Raw genomic sequence first — 16,205 nt, 5'->3', positions numbered from 1 at the left:
CATATGATGATAAAATAATGTCCAATAATATCGAGCAGCAGCAGCTCGAAGGTTCGAGCTTCGATGTGGCTGAGGAGGACAGGGTCGCCGATTTTGGGGAAGTAAAGGTCCCTATCTCTGAGGATCTGACCCTTCATCCACTCTATCTTAACGTGTATATGAACAGGTCAGTTTCTCCCTTTCTCAGGATCGGTTCCAGCGATGAACATGGATTTCTCGTAGAGAATGTGTATGCTTTGAATGGTGTTTCAGAGCTCACTATGACTCGTACATTACAAGGAGATGGTGAATGCGGCAATAGCTCTCTCTTGTTTGGTGCAGACAAATGCGCTCATGAATTTGATCGAGGAGGTTATGTTCCTCTTATGGAAATCTTTCCATTTCTTGGTGTTCAACGGATGCACAAGGAGTACAATGCTGTTGTGCGTACTGAAACCATCCCAGATCAAGATGGTGTCCAAATGCTCTTCTAAGACCATCATTGTCTTCATCATCAAAAGAGCTTCGCGTGAGTACCTTACACGCCTCAATCGGAGCCCGGATGAGGAAGTTATGGTCGTTTTACGAAAGCCGCGCAGTCCAACAAGTAAAACGCCCGACCACAGAGAAAATGCCCGGGCAAGGCCTCAAAACGCCAAAAAAACCCTAAACCCTGAACCCTAAACCCCACACTAAAATTGTCCAGAGCCTTTGTCCTAGCGGCAAGGAGCTTAGACATCAATGTATGAGGTGCCGAGTTTGAGCCCTCTTGACATCAGTTGTAATTTCCTCCTTTCTTAGGAGTTTATTTTTAATCTCCTTCTTCATATAGGAGTTAATATTTTTAAAAAAAAAAAATGTTACATTTCACTCGAGCTTATAGCATTAGCAACATTCTTGATTCTTAATATCAAATGTTTTATGCAAGGAAAAAAAATAGTGATTTCCGTTCACGAACATCGTCGTAGTTTAGTCCACGTTACTTTTGTGTTGTTGATTCGCGAATTCGAGTAATCCGGGAGTTAGGATTCTTTAGTGCCAAATACAGAGAAAGCAATCCCCGGCCACAAGACCCGTATGTGAGAAATGTTATGCTACTAACTTTACGCGAATACCATTCATGAGCGACGTTGTGGTTTGTCCATTTAATGTTGTACGTGCATTTAGTTTTATCCTAATACCTTAAATTTATTACTAATATAATTAATAATGATTTGCTCTTTTTTTCATTCATTTATAATGAATGCTTTGCTCTTTTATTCATTCAATTTATACATAAAATGTAAATTGAGATTTGTAGTTTTTAATTACAGTAAACAAGGAAAGTATTACACTTATATTTAAATACAACTCTAGTTATTCTCATTCAAATTCTAATTTATAAAATTGTAGTTAATCAAAACAAATTAAACAATTTATAAAAGTATAGTTAATCACAAAAAACCCATATCCCACGTTGTAGTATTAAATAATAGAGATAATACCTATTTGAATTATCAATTTTGTCTCACTCCTATTAACTTTGAAACGTAATATTAAGTCGCCAAGTTCCAATTTTGCTAAGTTTTAGACTTTAATAGATTTGAATAGACTTGGTTTGTTAGTCTTGTGAAGTCTATATGTTGCCACGTCCAAAGCTATCCTCCCCACCAATTGTCTAAATTCCATTTGACAATTGACTCTTTTAGTAAACGGATACATTTGAATCTGTTGATCGTTCATGAATTAAAGTAATTAATTACTAATATTCATAGCTTATTTCAGTTTAGTTGATTACTTTGGCAAGAGATCTCTTTATTACTTTGGCAAGAGAATAGTTGGTTTGACCAAGAACCACGTGGGAATTGAACCTTCTTTAATTTTTTTTAAAAAAAATAATTCTATTCTGTTCGCTTTTAAAAAATAAATTTGCTAGTCATAGAGCTAGTTCGTTCTGCATCGCCAGCAAAATCAATAGAACTAATTGATCTCATCCAACTGAGTCGTAGTCATTTATTCAACTTGACGTGTGGGACGATATATAATACACTCAGTAATCTCGATGTCACGTGTGAGTAAATGAGTAGTTAAACAAAAGCAACAATTCAATAGATTAAATATGAAATCAAATAAAAAAAAGAAAAAGAAAAACAGAATTCATTTGGCTTATAAATTCCACACTAATATTTTATACAACCAATATAGAACACCAGAATCTGGTAGAATAAAACATAAATTAGACACCATAAATATATATTATTTGTATTTATATAAAAAGAATGATATACAATACCATATCAACCAGAAAGATATCAATTGTTTGTTTTTAAATGGCACGTCTCTTTATTTTTATATACAATAAAATGTCCTAATACTTATATGGTGTGTATGACCTGGTCTCCAATATATATATAATTGATAACAATGAAAAATATATATTCTAGGTCTATCATGACCTCATCCAATCCAATGAGTTGCTTGATTTCTTATATATATTTCTCATTATTAAATAGCTCATTTTTTCATTTCAAATATTCGCCATTACATATCTCAATTTTTTGAAGGTGGCACAATTCATTAACTTGTCCAAAAAAAATATACTATTTTATTTTACAAAATCTTCCATCTATTTTAATTCAATTTTTTTAAAAATTTGAACGCCCAAAAAGTAGGTCTACTATTTGATAAATTAAATCGAGAATTTACATAAATAGGTCTACTACAAGGATTGTTTTACCACTAAAACTTAATGGATCTCATATTTTATTTCATCAATGAGTATTCATCAATGAGTATATCAAATGCTAATTAAGTAAAAGTACAATGCTAGCATATGAAAAAAAAAGCAAAACCTGCATTTTCTACTTAGTTTACGCTGCCTTTTTGAGCTGCAGGTGATAAAGCTTTCAAAAAAAAAACACTAACTTGAATTCAACATTAATTTCATGAAAAATAAGTTAGATTGACAAATACAATCCTAAATTGTTGGACCTTCATGGTTGTGGATTCCCTCGTACGTTGTCACAACGTATCGTCGATCTTCTTTGTCCCTCTCCACTCTCTTCTTCACCGGACATCCTTCGACCGAGCATTTGTAGTAATTCCTACATGATTACAAGATCCAAATTTCTTTTAGGTATAGTAAAATCACATTTTTCATGAGAACACCACATTCTATAAAATTAATTGTATTAATGTGACTTCAATCCTTAAAATTGCATGTGAATTCTTTGTAGATCCTCATAATTGAAGGGTCAAAATTAGTTATTTATTGTCACAAGGTTCTCATTTGAACTATTTCCTATATATAAGAAATAGATCAAATGAGAATGCTTATGTAAATGAGAAATGAGAATCATTTTCAATACTTTAATCACGAAGATCTATATGATGTATCTCCTAAATTCTGATGGGGGCGAATTTTTTTATTTTTATTCCTAACTCGATCTCTTGTTCATTGATTTTTATGTGTTTGTTCGTCATTCTTATTTCTCACGAAAAATCCAATTTTAATTGAATTTTTTATCCTAATATATATACACATTTATTTATAAACCTACCTTGGATTAGGGCTATTTTTCACCATCTTCTTGCCATACTTTCTCCATTTGTATCCATCATTCAATATCTCAATTTCTGATTTAGTCTTGAAAGCAACTTTCTCTCCTCTCCCTTTCCTCTCCCTCTCTCTCCCAATCTCTCCTGATAAAAAAAAAAGACAACAAATTCATCAAACAACATTGTGATAAAAAAAATATGATGCTATATATGTAAAATCTTGCTTAATTTGCTCACCGTTGATCGTAGCATCCCCGGAGAAGCTACTCGTGTAGCTCGTGTCCCCGGATTCGGCCTCGTGCTGGCTAGGCATGTAGCCCATTAGATGAGAAAATGAGGAGAAATCCGCGGAAACATTATCAAGCCAATCATCAATGTTGGAAAAATCCGAGGCCTCAAAGCCTGGCTCGTGGCCACGAGCAAGTGCTGAGGAGTGCCCGGAGCCAAAGATGTTTGTGTTGTTGTAGTTATCAGCCATGATGATCATAGAGTTTGTGCAAGGGGCATTGGTATATTAATACTTTGTGTGTGTGTGTTTTTTTGGTGAGCTTCTTGTTATGGGGAGAGAAGTTTCTTGGTTGCTGCTTGAGACTTGATAAGCAGTGGTGGCTAAGGTAATGCAATGGGCCATCTTAATTGTCTTTGTGATTATGACCTTTTGTCTTGTGATGTGAAGTAGTATTTGTGTTTTACTGGCCTTTGAAATTCATCACCCCACTTATTTAGGCGAGATATTTAAAGATCGCATCAAAATGGATTTGAAACTCGAAATTTTTAGCATCAGATATAAATAATTCTACTATTAGATCAATTCACACACACGGTGTTATCTCAGTTGTTATTACTTTTGCCATCTTATGTTAATCAATTCATCTTTTTATTTGTCATTTTTTTTTTGCTAAAATCAAATACTTTATTTTATATCATACTTTATTTTCTTTCACCTTATAGTATATACGTCTCATTAAATTTAGGACATATAGCGTATCATAATCGGCAAAGGTATATGTAGGGCTAATCTATTTAAAATAAAATCACTTTTGGCTGTAAAATTTAATTATGATCCATTATATTGCAATAAAATTTTGCTTATAATACAATTATTAAAATAACAATTTTTATCATGGATTTTGGATGAGCTTAAGCTGTCATGTCAAACAATATTATGTATGAAAGATTGAAAGCTAAAGTAAAATTCTATTTATGATAAACTCGATTTAAATAGCGTTGGTTAGAATTAGAATTCGTGACTTTTAGTCACACGGTCATTTGTGAATCATTTTAAATTTTCTGTATTTCTACTTTTCTATAATCAATATCAATTTCTTGATTTTGAGTTTAATTTTTTATTCGTCAATCAAACTTTGTTATATGTATTTAGAATATAATCTCTTTTTGTATAATTGATTTTTATAGCTTATACTCCATAATATTGTGATATAAGTTTATTTAATGGAATCTTGAGTGAATACTTATTAATATTAGGACAGACGACCCGACCCGGCCTGGCCCAGCCCGGCCCCAACGTATGCTGCCTAACATGAAGTTGATTGGTGTGAAGTGTAAATGGGGCACATGAAGGATGACCTTGTGCGTAGACTTTTTGAATTCTCTGTTCCTATTTGGGTAATTATGCTTGTGGTCTCGTGCTTAAGACCGAGAATCCTCGTTTCATACAAGCGGGCGGGTCATACGAGTTGCGTGGTTAGGAAGGAAACGATCTAGCACCGTGATCTAATTTCGTAATGTTTCTTGATATAAATTTAGTGGTCCAAACATATTACTACTGTTTAGTTAATCTTAATTATAGAATGTTGGCAATTGAAACTAAAAATATAACAATAACTGTCTCATATCGGTGTCAAGAGAAAACTGAAACTAGTATATAAGTCTCATGGACCCCTCCTGCTATCACCAATTGGTTTTAGGATGGAACTCGTGGATTTCTATTATGGTATCAGAGCGGGTCGCCGACTGTGGATCAAATTTAACTGACCCAGCAGTATATCTGAGCCGAAACCGAAAAAACGACTGACCTAGCAGTATATCTGGACTTAAAACTTTGGGCCAAGTGGTCCAACCGATTGAAAAAAAAATTGGGCCGATTGTCCAATGGATTAAAAAAAAGTTCAAATATAACTATCTCACATCAGTGTCAAGAGAAAACTGAAACTAGTATATAAGTCTCATGAGCCTCTCTTCCTATCACCAATTAGTTTTAGGATGGAACTCGTGGATTTCTATCCTGGAAAATTAGATGAGGTTGATTCTATATTTTGAATAAGTATTTCATTAATGATGTGAATATACCGTTACTGAAACTTGAAAGAGCAAAATGAAACATAATAGTATACTACTATTAAAATAGAAATCTCGTATGAAGGCCAATTGACTCGAGCTTAAGTCAATTCTTATTGTTCTGAGCATACTTTTATTGTTCTTTTTATTTTGCGTATGCTAAAATTTAAATGGGGACGCGTGACACGAATTAATTGTGGTGTGAAAATGAGGGATAAGATTATGAAAATCAATAAAAAGAATCCATATGTCCACTTCAAATATTCAAAAAATTGAAGTAGTCAAATATCAATTGTTTTCTTATTTATCTAGAATGGAGAAGTAAAACATTTAATTATTTCAAAATAATGCCAATTTTATATTTTATAATTTTTGGGACTCGGTGAAAAGAAATATAAGTACTAAATTATTATTATTATTATTATTATTATTATTATTATTATTAACGTTAGTAAAAAATAATACTACAACAAATAACTCCAAAATCCATTAAAAAAGGATACTCTGGTAAATTTAGATTATTGTACTATTTCGGAATTTTCTCGGAAAAAAGATGTGCTTAGATTCACGTAATTAATTATAAATTTATAATATCGTATTGCCATTTAATTAGTAGTAGTGTTTGACTTCCTTTCTTGGATATACAGTTGATCTTTCTATGATGCCAAAATTGTTGGCAATATTAAATTAAACTTTCTAGATACAAGTTTTTTTTCAATAAACAATAATTGTTCTATACGTGATTAGGTAACTTGTGATTAAATATATTATCCAATTTATTTAAGAGCAGATTAAGTAAGACTAATTTACAAAACAATGGGCAAAATGTATTACCGTTTTACCAAATAAAGAATGCAACATCTTTAGCCGTCTAGAGAAGATTCACAGAATGTCGAGAGCATGAATTCATAACAATTTTTTTTATTATACTCACACTTTCAAGTTGTATTTAATAAATTATAAGAATTCGTTAAGTCATTTTATAATGTTATCTTTATCTATGAGTATGAATTGAAAAAATCTAATTTGTCAGTAAATCCATAAATTTTCTTTAAAATCTAATTTTGCAAATCAATTTAAAATATGCTTGTAAATTATTAAATTATTGATTTGTTATGATTTTACGACCAATTAAAACAATGTCATATTATTTGCAAAATTATAACAAATCAATGATTTAATAACTTATAAATAAATTTAAAATTGGTATGGAAAATCATAATTTGACAGAAATTTAAAAAGTCACATATAAATAACCCTTATAAAACAATAAGTGAGACTCCATATACCACGCAAAGTTGATTTCAATATCCATTTTACAAATAATAATTTCTTCAATGTTATTAAACTATATGACCAATACATATAATTTACCCAAAATTGAAGTTCACAATGTGCATGAGAACTCAAGAAAAAATACTATACTTATGTTTACTTGACTTAGTTGGGCAGTCCCCAAAGAGTAAGAGGAATAATATTCAACGTCAAATAGGGAATATGTGATGTCAAAATTGAAGACCATTTCTACTTGGATTTTTAGGGAGTCTTTAGGTCATACATAATCATAATACATTAGAATGGTATAATTTGACATGTTGTATGCATAACATACTTCTTACTTATGTGTAGTACTATTTCATTTTATTGTGAGAACTAGTCAATGTTTCTAGCACATTTCCAACTACAAATTACAATAGCATAAATAATAAACAATATAACTTTGTTTCAAATGTTGAAATATTATCACGGATTTGATATGATATAGTACTTAATCAACATTTTAAATAGGTAAAAAAAGTTTTAAGTTAATATATTCCATCACAATTTCTTACTCTTCAATATTTCATTTAGGCCATTTTTGTATTAACTAAATTATTAGTGATTTATACTTATGTGTTTAAATCCAAAAATGCAGCTCAAATTTTAGCCTGAGGATTAGATGATTTAATGGTCAATAATTAATCAAGAATAAGGAAGGTCATAATTAAGCAGTTTTAGGTCATATTATAAGATTTGAGTTTAATGTCATGTTAAGATCATTTTAGGTCATACTTGGTTAGTATGACCTACAAATAACTAGCCATGACCGAAGAGCATCCACAATAGCTTTGGGCCAGCCACAGGCTAGCCACTCTCTCTCTCTGCCACGTCATCAGCACTAAAATTCCACCTGCCACATCATCATTTTAAGCAAATAGGCTAGCCGTAAAAAAAATAATTCAAAACAACTACATTTACGGAATTAAATTTACGATAAATTACGAAACTAAATTTACGAGACATATACGGAAAAATTCATTCATTTCATTTAAATAAAAAAAAGTACATAGATAAAAGAAGTACATAATAAAAAAAAAATCGGGCTTCCACACACGAGCCCCGCCACTCTCTACTCCTCATCACCGTGTCCTCCCCCCCCCCCCCCCGGTGACCCCTGCACCCCGGGCCCCATCCCGGCATTGCCTGCCCGCCGCTGGCCTACCTCCCGCCCGGCATCACCTGCTCGCCCGCCATCAATCCCATCAATTGTTGCCAAGGGTACATGTTGTACCCGCCGCCCATCTGCCCCCATCCAAACCCACGGGTACCGTGGGAGTCTGGGACTTGCTCGTCGCCGGACTGGACTCGTTGTTGTTGTCCATCGCTCGATGTTGCTCTTGTATAGAAAGTTAGAGAGAGAGAAAACTCGTTAAAACAAGTGGTGCAAATGAAAATGAAACTAAAATCGCGTATATATAGTGTTTCAAAAAATTTCAAAAAAAAATAAAAATAAAAAATTGCGCTGGTCGATCGCTCGCCGATCGCCAGCCTGCAATGGCAGCGAGCGCATCGGCCAGCGCCTACAAATCGGCTAGTGCTCGCCGGTTTTTTCGCCGAAATGCCGCTGGCCGATTACGATGGTTCGGCTAGCCGACCGGCTAGCGACGCGAATCGGCTAGCCGCCATTGTGGATGCTCTAAAAATGCTCTACGCATGATATTGTTCTGCGTTTCTGTATTTAAATATAGTTTTCATAGATAAAACCCAACGAAGTAATCAACCTCACCCGACTATCCAAAAAAAATGCAGAAAAAAATATCAAAATCGCTAATTCCCAAATATTTCTGAAATGAAACAAGGTAGCGATTTTAGCTGAAACAAAACCCTAAAGGCTAAACCCCTACTAAATCAAACCGATTGCAATGGCGCGGAGAAAACCGATTACTGCCAAAAAACCGGCGGAGAAGGATGGGAAGCCGGCGGGGAAGCGGCAGAGCAACGCCGAACGGTCGGCTTACTTCGCCCGGAGAGAAGCCGCTAAGGTGCTGCGCAGCGCGCTCCAGGGCGATGCTCGGCGGCGAGCCATTGGCTCAATTAAATCGCTCGTTTACGGCCCCTCCGTTAGGAACAAGAAGGCTACATTTGCTCTGGTTTGCGAAACTCTCAAACGTATGTTAGCAGCACTTATTCAGCTTAATCGCGTATTTACTCAATCGAAATGTTCATTTCTGGGATAGTGACTGTAATTGGACGGAATGAGCCAATAACTCGTTTGCTTGCTGTTAATCGATTATGCTAATGAGTCTATTATGCTTTATCACGCTCTGGTAAATCTCAATTCGAGCTGGTTAGATTTCGTATATGTTGATATGAGATCAATGCTGTATACTATCATGTTGTGGTTGAGCTCGATTGGAGCTGGTTAGATTTCGTAATTGTTGTAGAAATCAAGTTGTGGTTATGCTCAATTCAACTAGGTCAGACTTTGTAGTTGTTGATATGAGATGTAATGCTGTAGATTGTCATGTTGGGATTGAGCTTAATTTGAGTTGGTGAGACTTCGTATTTTTGTAAATGTCATCTAGTGGTTTAGATTATCAAATTGTGGTTATGCTGGATTCGAGTTGGATAGACTATGCGCTTATTGATATGACATGAAATGCTGGAGATTATTGAACTGTGATTAAGCTCAATTCTAGGTTAGACTCCATACTTCTTGATATTGCATGAAACACTGTATATGGCTGAGCTGTGATTAAGCTCAATTTGAGTCGGCCAAACTTCGTGTTTGTTTTTATGACATGGAAATTGTAATGCTGTAGATATTAAGTTGTGATGAGCCCAATTTCGAAATATTTAAGTAGAAGCACTTTCTTTTGTGGTCATGTTTGATAAGATGAGATGTTAAGCTTGAAATGAGTTTTTTGATTTGTAGATCTATCAGTTATTAAGGAGGTTATGGAAGAGGCAAATGTTGTAAGTTCCAAATGGAAGGTACAGCTGCTTGAACAGATATTGATGTATTATGTGAATGATGTATTTGTTGCAATGCAGTTGATATTTTGTTAACTTCATATTAATTTTGCTTTTGCTCCACAGAAGCAGAATGAGCTATTGTATATCATCACATATGATCTACTTTTTGGACAGGTAAACTATGATGCCACTTCTTTTTGGCTCAGTTATAGCAGTATATGAAGTTTTTGATGTTATTTGTATTGAAGTTAATTTGTTTATGCTTGCATGCCTCAATCAGTCAAGTTGTAATATATCTGTATTCATCTTGTTTTACTGCATCCACACGTATTGATCTTGAATATATGTTTTTTCTAGCAAGATTTATTAACTGGTGACGCTGAGAAGCATCTGATGTCAAAGAAGGATGCATTGCAATCAGCTCTATCACGGATTTTGAAGCGCAAGGGACTGAAAAATGTAGCAGACTTGATGGCTCTTGATAAAACGTCTGGTGTGTTTTTCTTACAACATTTTATACTCAGTGCCATGCCTAGTTTTGGAAATCCTACATTAATTCCTATTGTCTGATTTTTGCAGAACTACAGAAACCCCGTTATGTTCGAGTTAATACTTTAAAGACTGACACTGAATCTGTCATAAGTGAATTAAGAAAACAATATGTGGTATGTTCTTTAAACTGGTGAGACAAACTCATTCTGCAGTCCATCCACTATTCCACTTATATAATTATACACGGCATGCCTTCATGAATCGTGCAGAACCTCTGATTTCTTGGTCTGCCAATTAAGAAGATATTGTTAAGCAACCGAATTTCACATGAAAAAAAATTATACTTGAGGCCCTTTGGCAAGGTTGGAGAATCTTTAAGGATAGGAGTGAACGATCATTGCATATAAAAAGGTGGCGAGAATAGCATTCTAGATATCGAAACTTGAGGAGTTTGTGTATCATATTTTTGTAAATTATGATGCCATTTCTTTGATTGTTTCTCTTTCGTTCAGGTCCAAGAGGATGACACAGTCCCAGATTTTCTGATCCTCCCACCAGGTGCTGATTTACACAATCATCCTCTAGTAAAAAATGGAAGTGTTTTTCTGCAGGTTATTACTCTCTAGATTCTCTAAATCTCAGTCCTATAGCCCATTGTGAAATTCCTGTAGAAAATATATAAATTGTCCGAACCAGTAGTGTGAAAGTCTATCATTTGCAGGGTAAAGGAAGCTCCATGCCTGCTGTAGCCCTTGATCCTAAACCCGGGTGGGAGGTATATTACTCAAAGTACCTCCATCTTCGTATGTAATCTTACATAATTTAACTATACAAATCCGCTTTCATGAAGGTTATCGATGCTTGTGCAGCTCCTGGGAACAAAACCGTCCACCTTGCTGCTCTCATGAAGGGCAAGGGTAAGATCATCGCTTGCGAACTCAACAAAGAAAGAGTCGAGCGCTTGAAGAATAATGTCAAACTCTCTGGCGCAACAAGTATCCTTCGAAATACTTGATTTCCCTCCATCTCTCTGTTATACTATATCATTACAGTTAAATATAGCTAATTCTAGACTGTTTAACTTAACCACACATAGATGTGAAAGTTAAGCATGAAGACTTCTTAAACCTTGATCCTACTGATCCCTCACATTCCAAGGTAATCTTGGAATTTCATTATCTCAGATGTAAAATTCTTTCAAATACATCACCGTTTTCAGTCTGCAGATTCGAGCTATACTTTTGGATCCATCATGCTCTGGATCTGGGACTGCTCTTGACAGATTAGATCATCTACTTCCATCGCATAATGCAGGTGACATTTTCACCTCTTTTAACTGTAATGTTACAAATTCCAGCATTAATGCAATGTGATCTATTTGTTGATTTATTTTACCAGACGGGTCTGGCAATGTCGACGCAATGCGGCTGCGCAAACTTGCCGCTTTCCAGAAGAGGGTCCTCGAGCATGCGTTGTCTTGTAAGGCCATTGATGTGCTTGTTCATTGATCATTCTGTGTTGCAATATGCAAAATTTTCCTTAAATATTTAGTTTGTGTGTTTTTAAATTGTGAGTACAGTCCCAGCAGTGGAGAGAATCGTTTACAGCACATGCTCAATACATCAAATTGAAAACGAAGATGTTGTCAACTCTGTTCTGCCTCTCGCATCTTCTTATGGCTTCGAACTCGAGACGCCCTTTCCTCAGTGGCCTCGTCGTGGTCTCCCCACGTTTGATGGCTGTAAGTTCCCTACTCAAGGCTCGGGCCTATTAGTTGGATGAAAAACGTCTTACCAAATAATCGTCCATATCTTCTACTTGATTTGCTCTGCTAATTTTTCATTTTTGACAGCTGAACATTTGCTGCGAACGGACCTTGTAGAAGATAAAGAAGGGTTTTTCGTTGCTTTATTCGTTAGGAGAGAGAATTTAGAAGATCGTCGTCGAAAAAAGCAGCAAACAACAAAAAAGGAAACCTCTCAACTTCTTTGTTGCTAGACTTCTTAAACTGGTTTAAGTTCTCCACCACAAGGTACTAAATTTTTCCTCAAATTTTTTGAACTAGTAGTATTTATTTTTCTATTTTTTAATATTAGCATTTATTTTTCACATATATATTTCCGTTTTCGTTCATATAGCCTAAATTTATAGATTTTTAATTCAATCCACTACTAACAATTTTGAACACATTTTTATTAAAATACAAAAGTCAATCTGAATGACTTTTTCATTAAATTTTTGTTATCCATCTGATCAATTTTGTTGTTAGGAGGGTGAGTACTTTTGCCTTGGTTCATAAATTCAAGACGATAGAATTTTTTTTCTTTTTTCGATTTTTCGCTTGATACTAAAATTCAAATTGAATATAGCTTTTTTTTTTTGGCTTCTACATTTTAAGATTGTATCACAAGTTCCAATTTCATAGTAATAAAAACACAAAATCACTAGAAACCAAACTCATGTTCAGGATATTTAGGAGGTGCCCAGTACATAGATCAGCCAAAAAGAAAACAAAACACAAACAAAAAGAAAAACACAAAAATTTCAAACTGATCAAACTCAACATCAATATGATGGATTGATCCAAAAACACATAAAACATCATTATTTATCACTCCCATTCATATCCTATCAAGCAATCTTAACCTCGATAGTCTTGGGCTTCTTGGGCTCGGGCGGCGGCAGCTTCGCCACCGTAACAGTGAGCACCCCATCCTGGCAAACCGCGGAGATCTTATCGGTGTCGGCATTCTCCGGCAGCACAAACTTCCTCATAAACTTGCCGATCCGGCGCTCCATCCTCACATACTTAGCCCCTTCCTCCTCCTCCCTCTTCCTCTCGCCGCTGATGTTGAGCACGTTGTCCTCCTCCACCTGCACCTTGATGTCGCCCGACTTGAGCCCCGGCATGTCGATCACGAACACGTACGAGCCCGGGTACTCCTTCACGTCCGCCGGCGTCGCCGCCATGGCCTTGGCGTCGCGGACGTAGGTCCTGGTGGGCCCCCCGGCCGACTTGGTGGCGTCGGCGCCGTCCTCTTCGCTGAGCATGTGGTGGAGGGTGTGGAGGAGGGGAGCGTCCAATCCCATTAGCCTGAAATCCATTTTCTTTTTTGAGATTTGAAAGTTGAGAAGCTCTGTTTTTTGCTTTGGTGTGTGTTTTTGTTGTTGTTTGAGATTGAGATGATGAGAGCGGTGGGGAGGTGTGGGTTAATTATAGGGTTGGGGTGGAAGATTAGAGAAGTTTCTGGAGAGAGAAAGGGGAGTTTCTCGTGCTCTCTGGAAGAATGGATATTGGTCTAGAATGTGCATGTTTGCTGACGTGGAGACATTTGCTGAATTTTAATTTATTATGTTTATACACTTTTTAATGTGGGTCCAGTCTATCTAAATAATGGGGTAGATGTTTAATTAATTTTTTGCGACTGTTTTCCTAATAATTTTTTTGCATATTTTTCGATGTCCCATCGTTAATATGTGTCCGTCACTAAAATTTTGTTATATTTTTTTATTTTCAACATCCCATCGTTAATATGTGTCCGTCACTAAAATTTTGTTATATTTTTTTATTTTCAACAGTCACATAATACATTTTTCTATTTTTATATTACTCCTATGAAAATTGTTATATTCACTTTTTTACCATCTTTATCTTTAGTAGTAGACTACACATTCTACTAACTTATTTCCACTTACATTTTATTATAAAATCATTATCGTAAAAGATTAAAAGTAGAACTCACACCCTACCAACTTTTTCAACTCACTTTCTATTACATTTTTTAAAATCCATTACATTTCCGATCAAACTGTGATCAAATTTGGAGGACGGAGGGAATCATTTTCTTTTCTTTTTCTTGTTTTGAAAAAATTATCAAAATAAATTTTCATCGTAGCTGCTAATCGCAACATATTAACAAACAATCAAATGCTACCAAAATTCACACCTATCCCATTTTAGGGAGAGAAAAAAGTGTCATCAAGTAGATGACACATTTATCAATTCGAATACATTTTCATTTTTTGTCCGGAATGTTTTCATTTATATTCCTTAATTTTAATTAAACCATATGCTTTTTGAAGCATTTATTATTAAGTATCTAAAACTACATATTAACGTCTAAAATAATATTTTAATAATATGTAAATTCGATTTAGCCATCTCCAAAGACTGACGAACATCTTCTGGTAGGAAATCTACAAGAGTCTCTGACTCATTTAAATTACTCCATAGGAGTAATTACGATATCGACTTTGATAACTAGTACTCTCATATTCTAAATTCTTTTATTATTGGGCCTGCAGTCTTAGTTGGAGTTATATTTTATAGTATTCCTAAAATTTATTATTCATTTTAATTTTTAATAAAAATTTGTTATCTTTCACTTTAATTAAAAAAAAATTAATAGTAAATTTGACATTCCACTAACTCATTCTTATTAATATTTTATTATTATAAAATATGTATAAAATAAGATTCACGTGCTATTATCTTTTTCAAATCACTTTCTATTTTATCTTAAAAATTTATACCGAATCAAATGGTAACAAATTATAATGACGAAAGGAGTAATATGACTAGGACTTTTTCGTTGCACATGTATATAGCAAATTTGCGATACAAGTATTTCATTAAAAAATTTCACCAGTAGTATTCCGAAAACAGGAGTATTATCTGAATCAAATTCGGTTAACACACATAATAACCGAAATTCTTGATCACAAACATTTAATCAAAAACACACATATGTCATAACAAACACAATCAACATTTCCCTTCTCATCACCACAACACCTAACAGCCAGCCTTAACCTGAATCACCTTGGGCCTCTTGGGCTCCGGCGGCGGCAGCTTCCTCACCGTGACCGTGAGCACCCTGTCCCGGCACACGGCCGAGATCCCCTCCACGTCAGCATTCTCCGGCAGCGGGAACTTCCTCATGAACTTGCCGTGGCGCCTCTCCATCCTCAGATACTTGCCGCCCTCCTCCTTCTCCCGCCTCCTCTCGCCGCTCACCACCAGCACCCTGCTCTCCTCCTCCAGCTGCACCTTTACGTCCGCCGCCGCCACCCCCGGCATGTCGACCACCACCGCGTACGAGGAGGGGTACTCCTTCACGTCCGCGGGGGTGGCCGCCATGGCCTTGGCGTCGCGGATGTAGGCACGCGAGGGGTTGTTGTTTTGTTGTGAAGACGGCTTCTCGACCTCGTCCGCGAGGTCGAGGAGCGTCGAGAGGAGGGGGGCGTCCACGCCGAGGTGCCGCAGATCCATTTGAATTTTATGATTAGTGATTTTCGAATTTGTTTGAATAATGGTGAAATGAGGTGTGGAATGGTGGTATTTATATGGATTGTTTGTGTAGAATTTGGTTGTTGGTAGATGCTTCTGGTTTGTGAATTACTAATAACATGGGATGGGTGTATGGGGAGATTGCTACATTGTTCTTTTCATTTCAAGAACGATCGAGAATAGAGGGAATTTAAAATTGTGTTAATCACGTGTATATCCATCGGCATACACGATTAAAACAAATTAGCAGAAATATTCATTCACAAATTATGGGGTAGTATAGTACTATTGTTAGCAAATACTCCATCCGTCCCACATTTGGAGTCACTTGTTATGGCTCGGGTATTAAGAAAGAGTTGAAGTGTGTAATAAA

At 35.4% G+C, this 16,205-nt stretch overlaps 4 protein-coding genes across 4 annotated transcripts; 1 reads left to right on the top strand and 3 right to left on the bottom strand.

The window, feature by feature from the left end:
* Window positions 1-2,610: 2,610 nt before the first annotated feature.
* Window positions 2,611-4,083, bottom strand: LOC125216461 (putative WRKY transcription factor 43). Its single transcript, XM_048118173.2, has 3 exons — window positions 3,754-4,083; window positions 3,519-3,660; window positions 2,611-3,062 (listed from the first exon to the last, which is right to left on the bottom strand). Exons 1-3 carry the CDS (start codon window positions 4,001-4,003, stop codon window positions 2,936-2,938), a joined length of 519 nt encoding a protein of 172 aa, XP_047974130.2. The 5' UTR covers window positions 4,004-4,083; the 3' UTR covers window positions 2,611-2,935.
* A 4,857-nt stretch (window positions 4,084-8,940) lies between these two features.
* On the top strand, window positions 8,941-12,777 carry LOC125214498 (S-adenosyl-L-methionine-dependent methyltransferases superfamily protein). The gene is given in 14 exon segments (XM_048115547.2): window positions 8,941-9,243; window positions 10,010-10,068; window positions 10,174-10,224; window positions 10,408-10,543; window positions 10,630-10,715; window positions 11,055-11,153; window positions 11,264-11,317; window positions 11,393-11,537; window positions 11,639-11,700; window positions 11,769-11,856; window positions 11,941-12,021; window positions 12,122-12,283; window positions 12,395-12,510; window positions 12,512-12,777. Coding segments are annotated over 14 exon segments (1,434 nt in total). The 5' UTR covers window positions 8,941-8,996; the 3' UTR covers window positions 12,560-12,777.
* A 206-nt stretch (window positions 12,778-12,983) lies between these two features.
* LOC125214500 (17.3 kDa class II heat shock protein-like) lies at window positions 12,984-13,740 on the bottom strand. The gene has a single exon (XM_048115549.2). The coding sequence runs from the start codon at window positions 13,645-13,647 to the stop codon at window positions 13,174-13,176; it is 474 nt and encodes a 157-aa protein (XP_047971506.2). The 5' UTR covers window positions 13,648-13,740; the 3' UTR covers window positions 12,984-13,173.
* Window positions 13,741-15,174: 1,434 nt separating this feature from the next.
* LOC125216444 (17.3 kDa class II heat shock protein-like) lies at window positions 15,175-15,845 on the bottom strand. The gene has a single exon (XM_048118155.2). It carries the CDS (start codon window positions 15,812-15,814, stop codon window positions 15,338-15,340), a length of 477 nt encoding a protein of 158 aa, XP_047974112.2. The 5' UTR covers window positions 15,815-15,845; the 3' UTR covers window positions 15,175-15,337.
* Window positions 15,846-16,205: the final 360 nt, after the last annotated feature.

Source organism: Salvia hispanica, chromosome 3, assembly GCF_029641045.1.
Source record: "Salvia hispanica isolate PSC_SH4W2 chromosome 3, Shi_PSC_v1, whole genome shotgun sequence".
Lineage (NCBI taxonomy): Eukaryota > Viridiplantae > Streptophyta > Magnoliopsida > Lamiales > Lamiaceae > Salvia > Salvia hispanica.
Note: the sequence above shows the minus strand (reverse complement) of the source record. Positions and strands in the feature narration are given on the sequence as shown.